Source organism: Cherax quadricarinatus, chromosome 66 (genome assembly GCF_038502225.1).
Source record: "Cherax quadricarinatus isolate ZL_2023a chromosome 66, ASM3850222v1, whole genome shotgun sequence".
In the NCBI taxonomy this organism is placed as follows: domain Eukaryota; kingdom Metazoa; phylum Arthropoda; class Malacostraca; order Decapoda; family Parastacidae; genus Cherax; species Cherax quadricarinatus.
The window spans coordinates 14,399,428-14,419,604 of NC_091357.1; the positions used below are offsets into that span (position 1 = coordinate 14,399,428).

Here is a 20,177-nt window from a genome sequence, read left to right on the forward strand (position 1 = left end):
ATCATTTATGTATGTAATTTTTGATTTGTAGATATAACAAGCTTATCTATGCCCATGATGTCCCATAATTTAATGTATTATGAGGTTAAAATTGGTGTACCATATACTCTTCTACCTCATCTTGGTTACTATTCTAGTAGTCTACCACTGTTTGTGAAGAAATATTTCATAATGTCTTTTTCATGCCACTTTTTTCTTAGCTTGCAGTTATAACTTGTCCCTGTTGATAATGCTAAAATAATCTTTATCACCTTTCTAGTATTCTTTTCTGATTTTACCTGGAGAAGGTTTTGGGGGTCAACACCCCTGCAGCCTGGTCTGTGACCAGGCCTCATGGTGGATCAAGGCCTGATCAACCAGGCTGTTGCTGTTGGCCGCACACAACCAGATGTACAAACCACAGCCCGGCTGGTCATGTACTGACTTTAGGTGCCTATCCAGTGCCTTCTTGAAAACAGCCAGGGGTCTATTGGTAATCCCCCTTATGTATGCTGAAAGAAGTTGAATAGTCTTGGGCCCCTGACACTTATTGTGTTGTCTCTTATCGTGCTAGTGGCACCCCTGCTTTTCATTGGGGGGATGTTGCATCGTCTGCCAACTCTTTTGCTTTCATAAGGAGTGATTTTCATGTGCAAATTTTGTACTGATCCCTCTAGGATTTTCCAAGTGTATATAATCATGTACAGTGGTCCCTCATTTTTCCTAATTAATCCGTTCCTGGAGCCGTTACTATAAACAAAATTTACGATTTACGAATCAATTTTCCCCATAAGAAATAATGTAAATACAATTAATCCGTTCCTGACACCCAGAAGTATTAAAACAAAAAAAAAATTTACATGAAATATACATGTAGTACATAAACAATACAATGGGAAATGATGAATGAAACATTAACAGCATAACACTTACCTTTATTGGAGATTCTTCTTAGTGTATGGGAGACTGGAGGAGGAGAGAGAGTGGATTGTTTATAGTTTGGAAGGGGAATCCCCTTCCATCAACACCTCAGGTACCATTTGCTTTTCTGGGGTTGCTTCTCTTCTCTGTTTCTTAATGCCACTAGGACCACCTTGAGAGTCACTGGAGTCCTGTCTCACAAAATAACTGTGGAGAGAGCTCTGTTTCTGGCATCTCTTTAACACTTCCCTAAAATGACCCAAGACTTTGTCACTGTACATGTTGCCAACCTGGCTTGCAACAACCTTGTTAGGGTGATGTTTCTCCATAAAGCTTTCCATCTTACCCCACATAGTAAAAATCTCTTTAATTTCTGAAGAAGGCACCTTCTTCCATCTCTCCTCTTCCTCCTCTGCAGCAAGATTCTGAGCTGCGATGTGTTGCTCTTCCTGCTGAAGCTCTTGCAGCTCCTCAGTGGTGAGCTCTTCATTGTGGTCTTCCACCAATTCTTCCACATCCTCCAAACTCACATCCAAACCCATGGAACTCCCCAGTGCCACAATTGATTTTACAACAGACATAGGCTCATTAGGGTCAGTCCCAAATCCTTCAAAATCCCTCTTGTCGACACAATCTGGCCACAATTTTCTCCAGGCAGAGTTCAAAGTCCTGGTAGTCACTCCCTCCCAAGCCATACCTATAAGGGTTATGCAATGGAGGATGCTGAAGTGTTCTCTCCAAAATTCCCTTAGGGTCAAGTGAGTGTCTGTGGTCACAGTCAAGCACCTGTGAAACATTGCTTTTGTGTAGAGTTTTTTAAAGTTTGCAATAACCTGCTGGTCCATGGGTTGGAGGAGAGGAGTGGTATTCAGGGGCAAGAACTTTACTGTGATGAACCCAAACTCCTTCACACTAGGGCCAAACACTTCATTGAACCACTCGACGAAAATTTCCCTCGTGACCCATGCCTTACTATTAGATTTCCAAAACACACACAATTTACTCTTCATAACATTGTTTTTCCTGAACACACTGGGATTTTCAGAATGGTACACTAGTAATGGCTTCACGTTGAAATCCCTACTAGCATTAGCACACAACATTAGCTTCAGCCTGTCTTTCATAGGCTTGTGTCCTGGCATTGCCTTTTCCTCTTGTGTAATGAAGGTCCTCTTTGGCATTTTCTTCCAAAAGAGGCCCGTTTCGTCACAATTGAACACTTGTTCAGGGTTCAGTCCTTCAGCCTCTATGTACTCCTGGAATTCATGCACATATTTTTCAGCCGCCTTGTGGTCCGAACTGGCAGCCTCACCATGCCTTACCACACTGTGTATGCCAGTACTGTTCTTAAATCTCTCAAACCAACCTTTGCTGGCCTTAAATTCACTCACATCACCACTATTTGCAGGCAATTTCTTTACCAAATCTTCATGCAACTGCCTAGCCCTTTCACAAATAATCGAAGTCATAAGAGTATCTCCTGCTAATTGTTTCTCATTTATCCGCACCAATAATAACTTCTCAACCTCTTCCAGTACTGGTGATCTCATTTTTGTCAGCATAGTTACTCCCTTTGCAACAACAGCATCCTTTATTTCCTTTTTCTTGGCCACTATGGAACATAAGGTTGTGTAGGGTTTCTTATACATCCTGGACAGTTCAGCCACACTTGTACCACTTTCATATTGTTCAATGATGGTTTTCTTAAATTCAATCGTATTTCTCACCTTCTTTACCACAGGCTTGGCACTACGAGCTTTCTTTGGAGCCATGGTAGCTTATTTAGTACTTGCAAGCACTAGAATAAATGGAATATTATGAAATATTTCGCTGGAGCACGTGAGGGGACCTTTGCTCACTGGTAAACAATGCCAGACTGGCTGCCGCCCTGGCTCACGCCGTGTGTACGCGTCCCGGACGAACTACGACTCATGAGTCAACCTATGAAAAGCGAGTCCATGTTTATACGAAAATACCCCTATGATTGGCGAAATTTACAATTGCTGGGAACTACGAAAAGTGGGGGACCACTGTATATCTCCCGCCTGCATTCTAGGGAGTACAGGTTGAGGAACTTAAAGTGTTCTTAGTAATTTAGGTGTTTTATTGCAGTTATGTGTGCTGTGAAGGTTCTCTGTACATTTTGTAGGTCAGCAATTTCACTTGCCATGGAAGGTGCTGTTAGTGTGCAACAATATTCCAGCCTAGATAGAACAAGCGACGTGAAGAGTGTCATCATGGGCTTGGCATCCCCAGTTTTGAAGGTTCTCATTATTCATCCTGTCATTTTTGTAGCAGATGCGATTGATACACTGTTATGGTCTTTGAAAGTGAGATCCTCTGACATGATCACTCCTAGGTCTTTTACATTAGTTTTTCACTCTATTGTATGGTTGGAATTTGTTTTATAATCCGATATAGTTTTAATTTCCTCATGTTTTCCATATTCCATAATTGAAATTTCTCATCATTGAACTTCATATTCTTTTCTGTGCCCCTTTAAAGATTTGGTTGATGTCCACCTGGAGTCTTGTGGTGTTTTCAATGGAAGACACTGTCATGCAAATTCGGGTGTCATCTGCAAAGAAAGACACGGTGCTGTGGCTTACATTCTTGTCTATGTCAGATATGAGGATGAGGAACAGGATGGGAGCAAGTACTGTGCCTTGTGGAACAGAGCTTTTCACCGTAGCCGCCTCAGACTTTACTCTGTTTACTACTACTCTTTGTGTTCTATTTGTCTGGAAATTATACATCCATCTACAGTTGACCCCTGGTTATTGGCCAGTTTTATGGTTACCGGTTATTGGCCGTTATTTTGCTTATCGGCCATATTGGATGCGTCCCTCCACCGGCTGGGCCAGCTTGTGTGTCAGTTTGGCTGTCTCTCTTGGTGGGTGAAGAAGCTTCTGCTCATTCATCCAAACAATTTGCTTGCTGTTTTTTTTTTTTTTTTTTTTGTCAGTGCAACGGCAAAATAAGTAACCATGGCTCCAAAGAAAGTTCCTAGTAAAGTTCCTGTGGCAGAGAACGTGAGAAACACCATGGAATTTAAGTGAGAAGTTATTGAAAAATTTTAAGAGTGGCATGAGGTAGCTAGAGTTTGCCAGGATGTATGGGAAAAAAATAAATCTACCATCACTTCCATCCTGGCAAAGAAAGAACAAATAAAGGAAGCTGATGTTGTGAAAGGAGCAAATGTGATTATGAAACAAAATTCACCAATAATGGAAGATATGGAAAGGTTATTGTTATTGTGGATTAAGGAAAAACATTTAGTAGGAGACAATTTTCTTCTTCTTATTCTTTTTAGTATTCTTTACAGGAAAAGGGGTTACTAGCCCATTGTTCCCGGCATTTTAGTTGACTTTTACAACACGCATGGCTTACGGAGGAAAGATTCTTATTCCACTTCCCCATGGATATAAAAGGAAAAGTAATAAGACCAAGAACTATTAAGATAAAATCAAAGAAAACTCAGATGAGTGTGTATAAATAAACGTGTACATGTATGTGTAGTGTGACCTAAGTGTAAGTAGAAGTAGCATGACGTACCTGTAATCTTGCATATTTATGAGACAGACAAAAGACACCAGCAATCCTACCATCATGTAAAACAATTACAGGCTTTCATTTTACACTCACTTGGCAGGACGGTAGTACCTCCCTGGGTGGTTGAGGTATATGTGGAGTCAAAAAATGTTATCTATGGAGGCAAAGAAGGGAATGTATGAAAGTATAGTAGTACCAACTCTTATATGGATGTGAAGCTTGGGTGGTAAATGCAGCAGCGAGGAGACGGTTGGAGGCAGTGGAGATGTCCTGTCTAAGGGCAATGTGTGGTGTAAATATTATGCAGAAAATTCGGAGTGTAGAAATTAGGAGAAGGTGTGGAGTTAATAAAAGCATTAGTCAGAGGGCAGAAGAGGGGTTGTTGAGGTGGTTTGGTCATTTAGAGAGAATGGATCAAAGTAGAATGACATGGAAAGCATATAAATCTATAGGGGAAGGAAAGAGGGGTAGGGGTCGTCCTCGAAAGGGTTGGAAAGAGGGGGTAAAGGAGGTTTTGTGGGCGAGGGGCTTGGACTTCCAGCAAGCGTGCATGAGCGTGTTAGATAGGAGTGAATGGAGACGAATGATACTTGGGACCTGACGATCTGTTGGAGTGTGAGCAGGGTAATATTTAGTGAAGGGATTCAGGGAAACCGGTTATTTTCATATAGTCGGACTTGAGTCCTGGAAATGGGAAGTACAATGCCTGCACTTTAAAGGAGTGGTTTGGGATATTGGCAGTTTGGAGGGATATGTTGTGTATCTTTATACGTGTATGCTTCTAAACTGTTGTATTCTGAGCACCTCTGCAAAAGCAGTGATAATGTGTGAGTGTGGTGAAAGTGTTGAATGATGATGAAAGTATTTTCTTTTTGGGGATTTTCTTTCTTTTTTGGGTCACCCTGCCTCGGTGGGAGACGACCGACTTGTTGAAAAAAAAAAAAAAATTTAGTAGGAGACAGTTGTGGAGTTGATTTGTGAGAGGGCTTGGGAGGGAGTGACTTCCAGGACTTGGAACTCTACTTGGAGAAAATTGTGGCCAGATTGTGTCCAAGAGAGGGATTTTCAAGGGTTTGGGGCTGACCCTGACTCTGCTGACCCTCTGCTTTTTGTGGACTGTTGGGCAAGTCCATGGAGTTGGAGGTGAGTGACCAGGATGCGGAAGAGTTGGTGGAGAACCACAGGGAAGAGCTAACCACTGACGAGCTGCAAGAGCTTCATCTGCAACAGCAACAGGTCACAGCTGAGGAACTTGCTTCAGAGGAGGAGGAAGAGGGAATGAAGGAGGTGTCTTCCTCATTGATTAAGGAGATTTGTGCAAAGTGGAATGATGTGCGATCTTTTGTCGAGAAGTACCACCCTGACCAAGCTGAAACAAGCCATATCTGCAACATGTTTAGTGACAAAACCTTGTCCCACTTCAGGAATATCATAAAGAGATGCCAGAAACAGATCTCTATGGACAGATATGTTGTGCAACAGAGGTCCAGTGACTCTCAAGCTGGTCCTAGTGGCATTAAAAGACAAAGAAGGGAAGTAACCCCAGAGAGGGCTTTGCTACCTGAAGTCTTTGTGGAGAGGGATTCCCCTTCCAAACACTAACTCCTCACTATCTTCCAGGAGTCAGCATTAGTCTTCAAAAAAGGTATGTAAGACTGATTTAATTGATAAATTTTTTTTTTTTTGTGAATATTTTTGTCTGGAACAGATTAATTGTATTTACATAAATTCTCATGGGAATAATTATTTTGGTTATCCGCCATTTCAGTTTTAGGCTGAGCTTCTGGAACAGATTACTGCCAATAACTGAGGGTCAACTGTACCAACTTTTTCTGTTATTCCTTTATCATGCATTTTGTGCACTATTACACCATGGTCACACTTGTCAAAGGCTTTTGCAAAGTCTGTGTATACTTCATCTGCATTTTGTTTGTCTTCTAGAGCATCCAGGACCTTGTCATAGTGGTCCAGTAATTGGGACAGACAGGAGTGACCTGCTCTGAATCCATGTTGCCTTGGGTGGGATTTGAACCCGTGGTCAGAGAGTCTCAAAACTCCAGACCATCGCGTTAGCCGCTGGACCAGCTAGCCACAATAAGATACGTCCAACTAGGTATATTTCTACACCATAGGAAGGTTAGCATAGGCACCACTGTGACCACAAATGCAAGTTTTTACAGACAAATCTCCAGCTAGCATGGCTGTGACGAACTCGAGCTCAAGTCCCCTCACTGCTGTCAACTTGACTCACGAAATCGTAATGACACGATTGCAAACAAACCATACCATGGGCGGGATTTGAATCCGCGGTCAGAGTGTCTCAAAACTCCAGACCATCGCGTTAGCCACTGGACCAGCTAGCCACAATAAGATTCGTCCAACTAGGTATATTTCTACACCATAGGAAGGTTAGCATAGGCACCACTGTGACCACAAATGCAAGTTTTTACAGACGAATCTCCAGCTAGCGTGGCTGTGACGAACTCTAGCTCAAGTCCCCTCACTGCCGTCAACATGACTCATGAAATCGTAATGTGGTCACAGTGGTATGGTTTGATGGATATCTAGATGCATATCTAGATGGGTGGCAATCTTGCTTCGTAGAACCCTTTGAAAGATTTTTATGATATGGGACGTTAGTGTTATTTGTCTGTAGTTCTTTGCTTTTGCTTTACTGCCCCCTTTGTGGAGTGGGGCTATATCTGTTGTTTTTAGCAGCTGTGGGACGACCCGTGTCCATGCTTCCTCTCCATAGGATGTTAAAAGCACATGATAGGGGCTTCTTGCAGTTCTTGATGAACAGTTTCATGAGTCTGGGCCTGAGGCAGAGTGCATGGGCATATCATTTATCACCTTTCCAAAGTCATTTGGCGTCAGGATAGTATCATATAGGATCAAGTCTATCAAATTCTGTCTCTCACAAGAAATTCATTTAGGTCATCGACTCTCAGTCTGGTTAGCGGCTCGCTAAAATCCGAGTCATATTGCGACTTGGGTAGCTCACTCATTTCCTCGCTGTCATCTGTGTAGGACCCATCTCATTTAAGGGCCCAATACTGGATGCTGTTTTTGACTTTGATTTGGCATAAGAAAAGAAATATTTTGGGTTTCTTTCAGTTTCATTCATGGCTTTTAGTTCTTCCTGCATATCTTGGCTCCTGTAAGATTCCTTTAACTTTAGCTTGATGTTTGCTATTTCTCTGACCAATGTCTTCCTACATATTGTATATATATTGGTCTCTTTTAGTTGCTCTATTATTATTCACCTTCACCGGTATAAGGAGCACTTTTTATTTTTTTTTTTTTATTATTATCACACTGGCCGATTCCCACCAAGGCAGGGTGGCCCGAAAAGGAAAAACTTTCACCATCATTCACTCTATCAGTCTTGCCAGAAGGGTGCTTTACACTATAGTTTTTAAACTGCAACATTAACACCCCTCCTTAAGAGTGCAGGCACTGTACTTCCCATCTCCAGGACTCAAGTCCGGCCTGCCGGTTTCCCTGAACCCCTTCATAAATGTTACTTTGCTCACACTCCAACAGCACGTCAAGTATTAAAAACCATTTGTCTCCATTCACTCCTATCAAACACGCTCACACATGCCTGCTGGAAGTCCAAGCCCCTCGCACACAAAACCTCCTTTACCCCCTCCCTCCAACCTTTCCTAGGCCGACCCCTACCCCGCCTTCCTTCCACTACAGACTGATACACTCTTGAAGTCACTCTGTTTCGCTCCATTCTCTCTACATGTCCGAACCACCTCAACAACCCTTCCTCAGCCCTCTGGACAACAGTTTTGGTAATCCCGCACCTCCTCCTAACTTCCAAACTACGAATTCTCTGCATTATATTCACACCACACATTGTCCTCAGACATGACATCTTCACTGCCTCCAGCCTTCTCCTCGCTGCAACATTCATCACCCATGCTTCACACCCATATAAGAGCGTTGGTAAAACTATACTCTCATACATTCCCCTCTTTGCCTCCAAAGGAGCACTTTTCTCTTTCTAGTTTACATTTTCTCCTCCTTTTCCTTAAAGGAATATGCCTTGAGCATACCTCGAGTGCCACAGAGTTAATTTGTTCTAGACATAGGTTTGGATCCATGTTGCTTAGGCTATCTTCCCAGTTTATATCACTTAGGGCCTGGTTTACTTGGTCTCACCTTATGTTTTTGTTATTGAAGTTGAATTTAGTAAAAGCTCCCTCGTGGGGAGGGCATACATGTCTGTACCTCTATTATGTTGTGATTTGAGTATATTGTTTTTGATATGGTAATATTTCATATCAGAGCATCATTGTTAATGAAGGTGAGGTCCAGTGTATTCTCCAGTCTTGTAGGCTCTATTATTTGCTGGTTAAAGGTGAATTTGGTGCAGAGATTTAAAAGTTCATGTGTGTGCGAGTTTTCATCTGAGCTGCCTTGGTGTTATCTCTGCTACAACATTATTTGCTACATTCTTCCATTTTAGGTGCCTTAGGTTGAAATCTCTCAGGAGCAAGATATTGGGGGCAGGGGCTGGAAGATTTTCCAGACAGTGATCAATTTTCACAAGCTGTTCCTGGAATTGTTGGGCAGTTACATCCAGAGGCTTGTATACAACCACAGTGACCAGGTTTTGGTTCTCGATCTTTACTGCCAAAACTTCAACTACATCATTTGAGGCATTTAGTAGTTCTGAGCATATAAGTGACTCTGTGATGTACAAGCCAACCCCCTTCCCCTCCCTTCCTTTTGCCTGTTCACTCTGTCGCATCAGTATAGGTTGTAGCCCGGGATCCATATTTCATTGTCAGAGTGGTCCTTTATGTGGGTCTCTGTGAAAACCGTGAACATTGCATTTGACTCTAAGCAGTTCATGGATGAAAGGTATTTTGTTGTTCGTTGCTGGCTTTAGACCCTGTGTATTTGCAAAGATGAATGTCGTCAGATTGGTGGTATGGGGGGGAGTCTCTTTTTCCTGGCACTAATATTTGTTGTTGTGGCGTAGAGGCCATCGACCGTGATTCCACTCCAGAAATGGTCGGAGTTGGTGTACAATTTCTGTCATTCCCTGCCAGCTTAAGAGTGTTCGTCACCACATTTCCTCATGTCTCATTGTCGTGGAATGTAAGCATTTTTAGTTTTACTTCACAACTCACAATTCATATGTCCAGGAGATATTTTGCAACATACCCATATCTTTGACTTTTTATATTTTTATTACTATTGTGCTGGGTCACCCCACTGGTTCTGCAAATTCTAATTTTGGCCTGCACTTTAAAGGAGGGGTTTGGGATATTAGCTGTTTAGAGTGACATCTAAATTGTCATATCGATGCACCTCTAACAAGACAGTAATAGTGTGAATGATTGTGAAAATGTTTCTTTTTTTTGGGGTCACCCTGCTTCAGTGGGAGACAGCCAGCACGTTAAAAAATATATATACAGCGGTACCTTGACTTGCAAGTTTAATTCGTTCGATGACCCAGCTCGTAACTCAGTTTGCTCGTCTATCAAATCAATTTTCCTTGAAATTAATTGAAATGCCATTAATCCATTCTGGTGGAATTCCTGTCTCTCGGGAGGCAGGAGAAAATACACCAATATAACACTAATATCAACTCTACAGCTTATTTATCTATAACAATTGATCTAATATGACATAATAAACAATATAAATAACATAGAAACATGATATACTCTAAAATGAATAAAATATGTCATTATGTGACGAGTGGTGGTGGCCACTCCCAAGGTAAAAATAATTATCGCTCTGACCATATCTTCCCGTTCTTGCCCTTCTGAGGTCTTATTATAAGAGAAAACAGAGTATTTGTGAGTCTAACTGCACTAGATCACTAGTTTCATAAGGAAAACACAGAAACAAAAGCAATTTTCTCAGATTTTTTTTTCCCGAGTCAGGAGACCGACCTGCGTTTTGGGTGAATGTCTCAAAAGTAAATCAGCCTCGTGCCTTCTCGCAGAGAAGGCACAATTCACGAAGTACATAATACGTTTGTACTGCCTCGCCAAGTCAACTACACGCACACCTCGCTCGTGTTTTTCTATAATTTCATGCTTTAATTCAGTGGAAATCATCCTCTTCTTCTCAGCACTGTCCTCTGCACTTACTTTCTTAGAACCCATGGTTAGAAAAAAGAAATTTGGCAAAATAACTGCACATAACACAAGCACAATACAAGAGAGCTGCTTCCACAGCGAGGTAACCATGTGCACTGTTGTGGCATTCACTGCACCAGCTAGTAACAGTGTATCTGAAGCTCGCTCGTAACTTGGATTTTGGCAGCAATTCACAGCAAAAAATTGACCGAGCAATGGCTCGTAACTCAGAAAACTCTTAAGTTGGGGCATTCATAAGTCAAGGTACCACTGTATTTGATGTTTCCCCATATGATATGTGAGTTTTTCACTACTTCATTTATTTGAGCTACAGGTAACAAACTTATGTTTATAATTGCTCAGCACACACTGAGGCTTTCAATATTTTATGAGGTGGTCTGCATTCATGTGGCCAAGTTTTGCTTTCTGTCTATAGCTTTATTTTAAGAAAACTTTGTATAACAAAGTTAAAAAGACACTATGGCAGAATGGAAACCTTTGAGACTACAGTTCACTTGGAGACTTAAGACTTGAAAATTCTTAGTCTACGAGCACAATTGGGGAGAAATTAGAGTGGGGAAGTGTCACAAACATCATTCCTCATGAGTTAGTGGTGGGGCCCCTTGTTCACTACATACGTAGACAACATAGTTGAGGGAATAAATAGCGACATAAGTTTGCCGATGACACTAAAATAGTCTGCCATCAGATTTATTCTGATGAGGATGCTAGTGTATGCATGCACATTTTGTTTATCTTTAATAGTAATGTATATTATTTAATTAATCCCCTGTATATAACATTTTTGTGTAGAATTGCTTGATAAGTAGCTTTGCCCTTATGTATTTGTAGGTGCTTCTTGTGGACCATGGAGGCATAATGAAAGCTTCGATATCCTGTCTCTATCCTCTTCCTAACACACTGCAAGACTTGAGGCATCTTGGCATGGTGGTGTGCTTGATGGGTCTAGTTGCCCCTGGTGGTCACAAACACTGGCCATCAACATCTCTGGACTACATCAAAGAACAGCTGACAAATCACAGCAACTTGTACATCTTTCGTAAAGTAAGTCTCACTTCATTTTACTTGTTAGTTCTCCTATTTTTTAATTGCTTAACCCTTTGAGGGTCCAAGCCATAGTTCTACACCATGAGCTCATCTCACTCAGATAAGCTGTGAGCAGTAAATTTGGGCCTAGATGTGGCAGAATGGATCTATGTGGTAAGTGTGCATGCACCATATCAAAAAAATCCTGCAGCATGCAGTGCATAATTTATTTATTTATTTATTTTTTATTTGGACCTGATACATAGTTGTACAAAGATATTGAGAAAAAAATGTGACCGTATTTTTGGATTAAAATGCCGAATTTGAGGTGTATTTTCATGTGGTTTTTATGGTTGTATTTGCTGTTTCTTGGTCTCATTTGATAGAATGGAACATATATTACAGAAATTGAGCTCAAATTAGTGGAAATTTTCGATTTTTGCTGATGTTCAAGAGTAAACAAATGACGTCACGCATGCAATACACATCAACTGGTGGGTCTAATATACGTTCACGAATTCGCTGATATTATTTATACAGTTATTACAGTATTGCATAATGGTAAATCTTCTATTTTTTGGTGTGAATATAAATTCTTTATGTAAATAAAAATCAAAATGGAATTCATCTGTAAAGACTGGAAACATAACTAATACACAGAGGAAATTTTATTTTCATGCCAGGAATGCCTGATTGTTTACTGTGGACCCTATTTTGAAATTGGAATATTTTAAATTTTGTGTGAAATTAGGCAAATTACCATTTTCTGATAACTTTATTGGGTAGTTGCAATAGTTGATTGGACAGTTTCTTGTGCTCAGTCAGTAAAATAGAAGCAATACTAGTGAAATAGCTAAGAGTTTGGTCAACTGAAATAATGTAATTGGCTTAAAAGAGGTGTCAAAGCAGGCAAAATCGCCGAAGCATAAATATCACTGATGCAGTAAAATTCGTGATAGTGTAATTTCATCAGTCTTCAATCAAATTTCATACTTTTTGTTTTATTACTTTTAGAGAAAGATCCTCCTCCTCCCTCCCTCCCCTCCCTCCCTCCCTCCCCTCCCCTCCCTCTCTTCCCTCCCTTCCCTCCCTTCCCTCTCTTCCCTCCCTTCCCTCCCTTCCCTCCCCTCCCTCCCATCCCTCCCTTCCCTCCCTTCCCTCCCTTCCCTCCCTCCCTCCCCTCCCTCCCCTCCCTCCCTCCCCTCCCTCCCTCCCCTTCCTCCCCTCCCTCCCCTCCCTCCCCTCCCTCCCCTCCCCTCCCTCCCCTCCCTCCCCTCCCTCCCCTCCCCTCCCCCCCTCCCCCCCTCCCCCCTCCCCCCTGCCCCCTCCCCTCCCTCCCCCCCTCCCCCTCCCCTCCCTCCCCTCCCTCCCCTCCCTCCCTCCCCTCCCCTCCACTCCCCTCCACTCCCCTCCCTCCCCTCCACTCCCCTCCCTCCCCTCCCTCCACTCCCCTCCCTCCCCTCCCTCCACTCCCCTCCCTCCCCTCCCCTCCCTCCCCTCCCTCCCCTTCCTCCCCTCCCCTCTCTCCCCTCACCTCTCTCCCTTCTCTCCCCTCCCCTCCCCTCCCCTCCATCCCTCCCTCCCAAAAAGGAACATTTTTTTTTTTTTCAACAAGTCGGCCGTCTCCCACCGAGGAAGGGTGACCCAAAAAGAAAGAAAATCCCCAAAAAGAAAATACTTTCATCATTCAACACTTTCACCTCACTCACACATAATCACTGTTTTTGCAGAGGTGCTCAGAATACAACAGTTTAGAAGTATATACGTATAAAGATACACAACATATCCCTCTAAACTGCTAATATCCCAAACCCCTCCTTTAAAGTGCAGGCATTGTACTTCCCATTTCCAGGACTCAAGTCCGACTATATAAAAATAACCAGTTTCCCTGAATCCCTTCACTAAATATTACCCTGCTCACACTCCAACAGATCGTCAGGTCCTAAATACCATTCATCTCCATTCACTCCTATCGAACACGCTCATGCACGCCTGCTGGAAGTCCAAGCCCCTCGCCCACAAATCCTTCCTTACCCCTTCCTTCCAACCTTTTCGAGGACGACCCTTACCTTGCCTTCCTTCTCCTACAGATTTAAATGCTCTCCATGTCATTCTACTTTGATCCATTCTCTCTAAATGACCAAACCACCTCAACAACCCCTCTTCAGCCCTCTGACTAATACTCTTATTAACTCCACACATTTGCTATCGTTTATTCAATACCTGTACTCGCCTATGTGTGCCTTACCTCTCAATTTGCCATTTGCCAGATTCACTCTTTCATTTAATGCCATTAGCTTCTCATAGCTCTTATCACTGGAATAAGCCCAGTTGTATACTTGTGCACATTTTTCGTTTTCTTAACATACTTTTTCAGGTGTGGGTTCCATACTGGTACTGTATACGTACTCCAAGATTGTCCTGTAGGGGTTATTCATCTGATATGAGCCTCTAGTGATATACCAGGGACTATGCTAACCCCTAGGTGTTTCTTTTTGAGTGAGGTGTGCAGCCTTTGCTCCCCAACTCTATACTTTGTGTCTGGTCTTCTTGCCTCTTTCCCAATCTTCATAACCTTGCATTTGTTAGGGTTGAGTTCAAATACCTCCTTAGCTGAGCAGTCTTCTAATTTTTACAGATCCATTGGAAGCCCTTCCTTTGTCCTCATTTGTTTTTATTCTTCTCATTAGTTTTATATCATCAACAACTGAGTTACTTTTTCTCATTTTGACATCTGTTCTTTAACAATCCCTGTTTGCTTCATTTCCCTAAGATACTCTGTGATCCACCAGATTATGTTTGCTGTTATTCCTGCCTGCATCTCAGCTTTTTGTCCCAGTCTCTTGTATAGTATAGTTCCAAATGCCTTCTTGCAGTCTAAGAAAATGCAGTCCACCCATTCCTCTTTCTCTTGTCTCGTATCTCTTACTTTATCTGAAAACTCCAACAGGATGGTAAAAATTTTGCCATCTCAGCCCATGCTTGTTGTTGCTAATGAAAACACATCTCTCCAAGTGTTCTACCATTGTCCTGATAATCATCACTTTGCATGGTATACATGCCACAGAAGTTGGTCACCCTGTCTCCCTTCTTAAAAAAATATGGACCACATTCACTGTCTTCCAGATCTCTCTTAACTGTCTTTTATCCATTGACTTGTAGGTCTCAGCTAGCAGTTTACACATTACTTCTGCTCCCCATTGAATCCACATTCTTCCAGTACAAGGTGGAAGATTGAACCTCTGTACCTTCTTGCACTGACTGACTTACAAAAAAATGTGATTTCTAATAAGCATAGAGATCTCCAGTGAATACTAGAAAGGACTGCCCTTCTAGCATCCAACCTGTTACTGGGTTTTCGTAACAAGTAGTCAGTATCCTGGTCCAATTATCCATTAGAATTCAGTAAGAATTAATAGTGCTTCAGGATTACAACTGGTAGGCTACTAACTAAAGAAATTAAAATTTAATAAGTTTATTAATAAACAAAATTGTCTAGGAGTATATTATCAAATTAAAATAAATTAATCAATTTAAACAAATTAATAATAATCACTTCTCTCATGTACAGTAGTATTGTGCTGAAGGCACATATCACATTTATATGTCTTAAGTACCATCTGGTACATTAACATTTAATAATACATATATATACAAAGAAGTTTGTGTGTAAGTGCTCTAAGTAATTCGCTGTGTCTCAAAACTCATCTAGACTTAACTAGTGACTGACTAAGTCCTCACATTAATTAACTTCTTGACCACCTGGCAATCAGAACAGCTTGCTTGAACACTAAAACGACTGCTTAGCCCAATAGCAATATAACAAGCAACTGTGACACAGAATCAGGATCAAGGAGATAATATAACGACACTAAGTAGGGACCATCAGCAGATCCTCCACAAAAGTCACAAAACTCCCATACTACTGAATCTAAGTACCAGACTGTGACAGTACACAGATACCAGTATATAAAAGGATTATTTGGTGTTCTGGTAGCGGGGAGTAAATGATACGTCTTCGGAGGCTTCTTACTTTATTGTTAAGGCGTGGTGGGTACACAGGCTTGTGTGTTGTACCCATGGCCCAGGAGGGCCATCCCACGAGAGAGAGCTAGGAGTAGGCCTTGTGTCTTCCTGCTACGCCGCTGTGTGAGTGAGAGCGAGGCAAGGGCAGGCAGGCTGCCGTGCCCACCGAGAGGCCTAGCTACAGAGGGCAGCACCTTAGTGCCGCGAAATATGAACTAAGCTGGCAGACAGCATGGGCTGTCTGTGCAGACAGTACAGGCTGTCTACATACGCTCCTCCACCTACCGCGCGTCGTCCCGACGCGACAATACTGGTGGTAAAAGGAACTCGGTCTCTCTCTCGTAGGAACAGGGCACAGAACACAAAATAAAAGCATATACAGTGGACCCCCGGTTAACGATATTTTTTCACTCCAGAAGTATGTTCAGGTGCCAGTACTGACCGAATTTGTTCCCATAAGGAATATTGTGAAGTAGATTAGTCCATTTCAGACCCCCAAACATACACATGCAAACGCACTTACATAATTGGTCGCATTCGGAGGTGATCGTTATGCGGGGGTCCACTGTATATACATATGGACATGGAAAAAATTTCCTACAGGGAGGGAAGAAAAAAAACATGTGGGGTGTGCTAAACATCGTGGTCATAGGCAGTGAGCGTCGAAGGGCATCACTGCACGCCTTCCTGCGTCTGGACAGATACTGCAACACAGCAGACATCGCTGCGGCTGAGCTGTGACGTAACAGATTACGGTCTTCTCTGGAACAGTGAAGCAGACATCGTAGGAGTCCCTGCAGGTTTTCACTCAACCTGGGGCTCGACATGCTGGTGCCCTCGAGTGAGGTGTCGACAAAACTCGGCAACTGGGCAGGACTTCTGGCAAGTGACTCAGGAGGATACTTCTCGACTGGTACTGTCGCTGGGCTGTCACTGCCGGCGAGCGTGGAGCGAGTTCTGGCAGAGACGACTGGGCGAAACATCTGGGAGTCGTAATATCATACACCAGACTGCAGTGAGCAAGCTAGCAGTCGAAGTGACATCATCTTTGCGCAGGCTGCTCACTGAAGCTTGTGCCACGAGGCTGACACAGCGCCTGCCAACAGGGCTAACTGCGGCTTGACGAGTATCATTCTCTCAGCAGTTGGAGTTATAGCAGAGGTTAGTCTAAGCGTCCCCAGACTTGTTTCTCTACATATAACTGCATTCTGAAGGTCTGGAGGTGAAGTGAAACAAATCTCAATGGGAATCGTAGCAGGTACGATTCTGCAGAACATCACGAGCGACGAGCATAAAAGCTTTCTGTACAAGGGGGCTCGTACGCTCAGGGCTGTCTGATAACAGCTGTCAAACACACTGGTCACACAGGTGACTTAGCACAGTGGTGCTACTCAGGTCTGGCTCAGACCTCACTGGACACACGGAAACTTTAAACACACCGCGGTACATATGGTACACTAACATGTGAGAACACTGACTGAGAGGAATTAACACACGACATATATCTTCTCTTAGTCTTCTCGACAATATTTTAATAATTACTGAACACTCAATGGTGACATCATGTGATGTCGCGAGGTGACATCAGCAGACATCTCAAGGTGGCGTTAGGCAGACATCATGAGGTGACGTCAGCAGACATCGTGACGTCATGAAGTCGGGCAGCATCGTCGGTGACGTTAATGTGATGCGGGCAGCAGACCACAGCATGTGGCCTGGGACATCTGGTAACTCACATGGTTTGTAGATCCACGTGACATCGCCCACACCCACGTGGCGTCGTGATCTACGTGGCATGCTGATCCACGTAGCTTCGAGTGGCCTCGGGCACTCGGATACACAGTTCTGGCAATGAATTCACATGGAAAACAGCAGAAAACACAGCAGAGGGAGTGGGCAGCAGTGAGTGTATGGTAGACGGGTGAGCGTGAGTAGGGCGAGCATGGGCAAGGTGAGGAACGGCCACTTCCTCCTCCTCCTCCACCCACAAACACGTGGAGAAGCTCACACCGGATGCAGAAATCACCACGAAACTCACCTCTGGCTTGCTGAAACAGCTGTGCTGAGCTGAACAACAACAGCAACATACAAGTGACGCTGAGCACGTGACTTGAGAAACAGCATGGGATGCTGTAGCATGGGGTCACTGGGACACCACTTACAATTCTTGGAGAAATTCGGCAAATTTCGGCTGGATCCTGCTTGTACCTGTGTCTGGATGCTCAAACGTGCAGACACGACATCAGGATAACTCGTTGAGAGATGGATGCTTCTTGCATGGGATGATGAAGTGAAGATGACTTCATCCCTCTTCCTTCCTCTCAGGGCAAACACAACTGCTGCGACCACCGCTTCCCACCATTTATAAAAGGATTATTTGGTGTTCTGGTAGCGGGGAGTAAATGATACGTCTTCGGAGGCTTCTTACTTTATTGTTAAGTCGTGGTGGGTACACAGGCTTGTGTGTTGTGCCCATGGCCCGGGAGGGCCATCCCACGAGAGAGAGCTAGGAGTAGGCCTTGTGTCTTCCTGCTAGGCTGCTGTGTGAGTGAGAGCGAGGCAAGGGCAGGCAGGCTGCCGTGCCCACCGAGAGGCCTAGCTACAGAGGGCAGCACCTTAGTGCCGTGAAATATGAACTAAGCTGACAGACAGCATGGGCTGTCTGTGCAGACAGTACAGGCTGTCTACAAGTACAAGTTAGGTCAGAAGCTACAGCTCAGGATCTGAGTTGCTCAGAGTGTCTATGCGACACACAACCTCGGTGCAACACCGAAAATCACTAAGTCTAGACAATGTTCTGTGAACAGAGTTCTACAGAACCAACAACAAGAAAGCGACAGAGACGATCTTCCAACAAGGGCCAATAATGGAAAGTTAGGCACGTCTTGTCAGGAATACGTCCAACCACCAAGAGAGTCTAGCCCAGACTGACTACTCCAGGCGAGGTGTGAACACCCCCCCTCGATCATGTGATAGCTCCGTGGACTGTTGCTGCCCAGCAACACCGAGAAGCCGGCAGGGAAACGAGCAACGAGCGATAATTACAGTAGTTAGACAATCAAGACTTGAACTATGAACACTGAATAATATATATAAATGTTACATCCTACCTAACAAAAGTAACTAAGTCAAATAATACAAAACAATATATTTACGATTTAGCTATTATCGCAAATATAAACAATATAAAATCATATGAAAAGGTAATATACATTATATACATTGTGACCCATTCAGGGGTCACAACACTGACTGACACAGGTTTAGCACTTCACAAAAAAAAAATTGAATTCATGGGGAGTTTACCTAGAGTTTACCTGGAGAGAGTTCCGGGGGTCAACGCCCCCACGGCCCGGTCTGTGACCAGGCCTCCTGGTGGATCAGAGCCTGATCAACCTGGCTGTTACTGCTGGCTGCACGCAAACCAACGTACGAGCCACAGCCCAGCTGATCAGGAACCGACTTTAGGTGCTTGTCCAGTGCCAGCTTGAAGACTGCCAGGGGTCTGTTGGTAGTCCCCCTTTTGTATGCTGGGAGGCAGTTGAACAGTCTCAGGCCCCTGACACTTATTGTATGGTCTCTTAACGTGCTAGTAACACCCCTGCTTTTCATTGGGGGGATGTTGCATCGTCTGCCAAGTCTTTTGCTTTCGTAGTGAGTGATTTTCGTGTGCAAGTTCGGTACTAGTCCCTCTAGGATTTTCCAGGTGTATATAATCATGTATCTCTCCCGCCTGCGTTCCAGGGAATACAGGTTTAGGAACCTCAAGTGCTCCCAGTAATGACGTGATAATGTCAGAGGATCTCGCCTTCAAAGACCACAATAATGTATCTACCTCATCCGCTAGGAAAATGATAGGATGGATAATGAGAACCTTCAAAACTAGTGACTCCAATTCCATGATGATTCTCTTAAATCGCTTGTGCTCTCTAGGCCGGAATACTACTGTACACTAACGGCCCCCTTCAAGGCTGGAGACATTGCAGACCTGGAGAGTGTACAAAGAACTCTCACGGCACACATAAGTATGATAAGGCACCTAAACTACTAGGAACAGTTGAAGGTTCTTGATCTGTATTCCCTCGAACGCAGGCGAGAGAGATACATGATAATATACACTTGGAAGGTCCTGAAGGGATTGGCACCAAACCTGCACACGAAAATCACTCCCTATGAAAGCAAAAGACTCAGCAGGAGATGCAACATTTCCCTGATGAAAAGCAGGGGTGCCACGAGTACATTGAGAGAGAACACAATAAGTGTCTGGGGCCCAAGACTGTTTAATTGCCTCCCAGCATACATAAGGGGGATTACCAATAGACCCCTGGCTGTCTTCAAGAAGACACTGGACAGGCACCTAAAGTCAGTACCTGACCAACTGGGCTGTGTTTCGTACGTCAGCATGCATGCGGCCAGCAGTAACAGCCTGGTTGATCAGACCCTGATCCACCATGAGGCCTGATCTCAGACCGGGCCGCGGGGGCATTGACCCCCAAAACCCTCTCCAGGTAAACATCTTGTTAGGTTCAATTGTCTTTGATG

At 43.6% G+C, this 20,177-nt stretch overlaps 1 protein-coding gene across 3 annotated transcripts in view; it reads left to right on the plus strand.

The window, feature by feature from the left end:
• Window positions 1-20,177, plus strand: part of LOC128704109 (RING finger protein 17) — a 297,172-nt gene that overhangs the window by 250,720 nt on the left and 26,275 nt on the right. For all 3 annotated transcript variants that reach the window (XM_070099113.1, XM_070099112.1, XM_070099114.1), the window contains one exon: window positions 11,415-11,627. In XM_070099113.1, coding sequence (XP_069955214.1) covers window positions 11,415-11,627 — 213 coding nt within the window. The remainder of the gene's footprint in view (window positions 1-11,414; window positions 11,628-20,177) is intronic.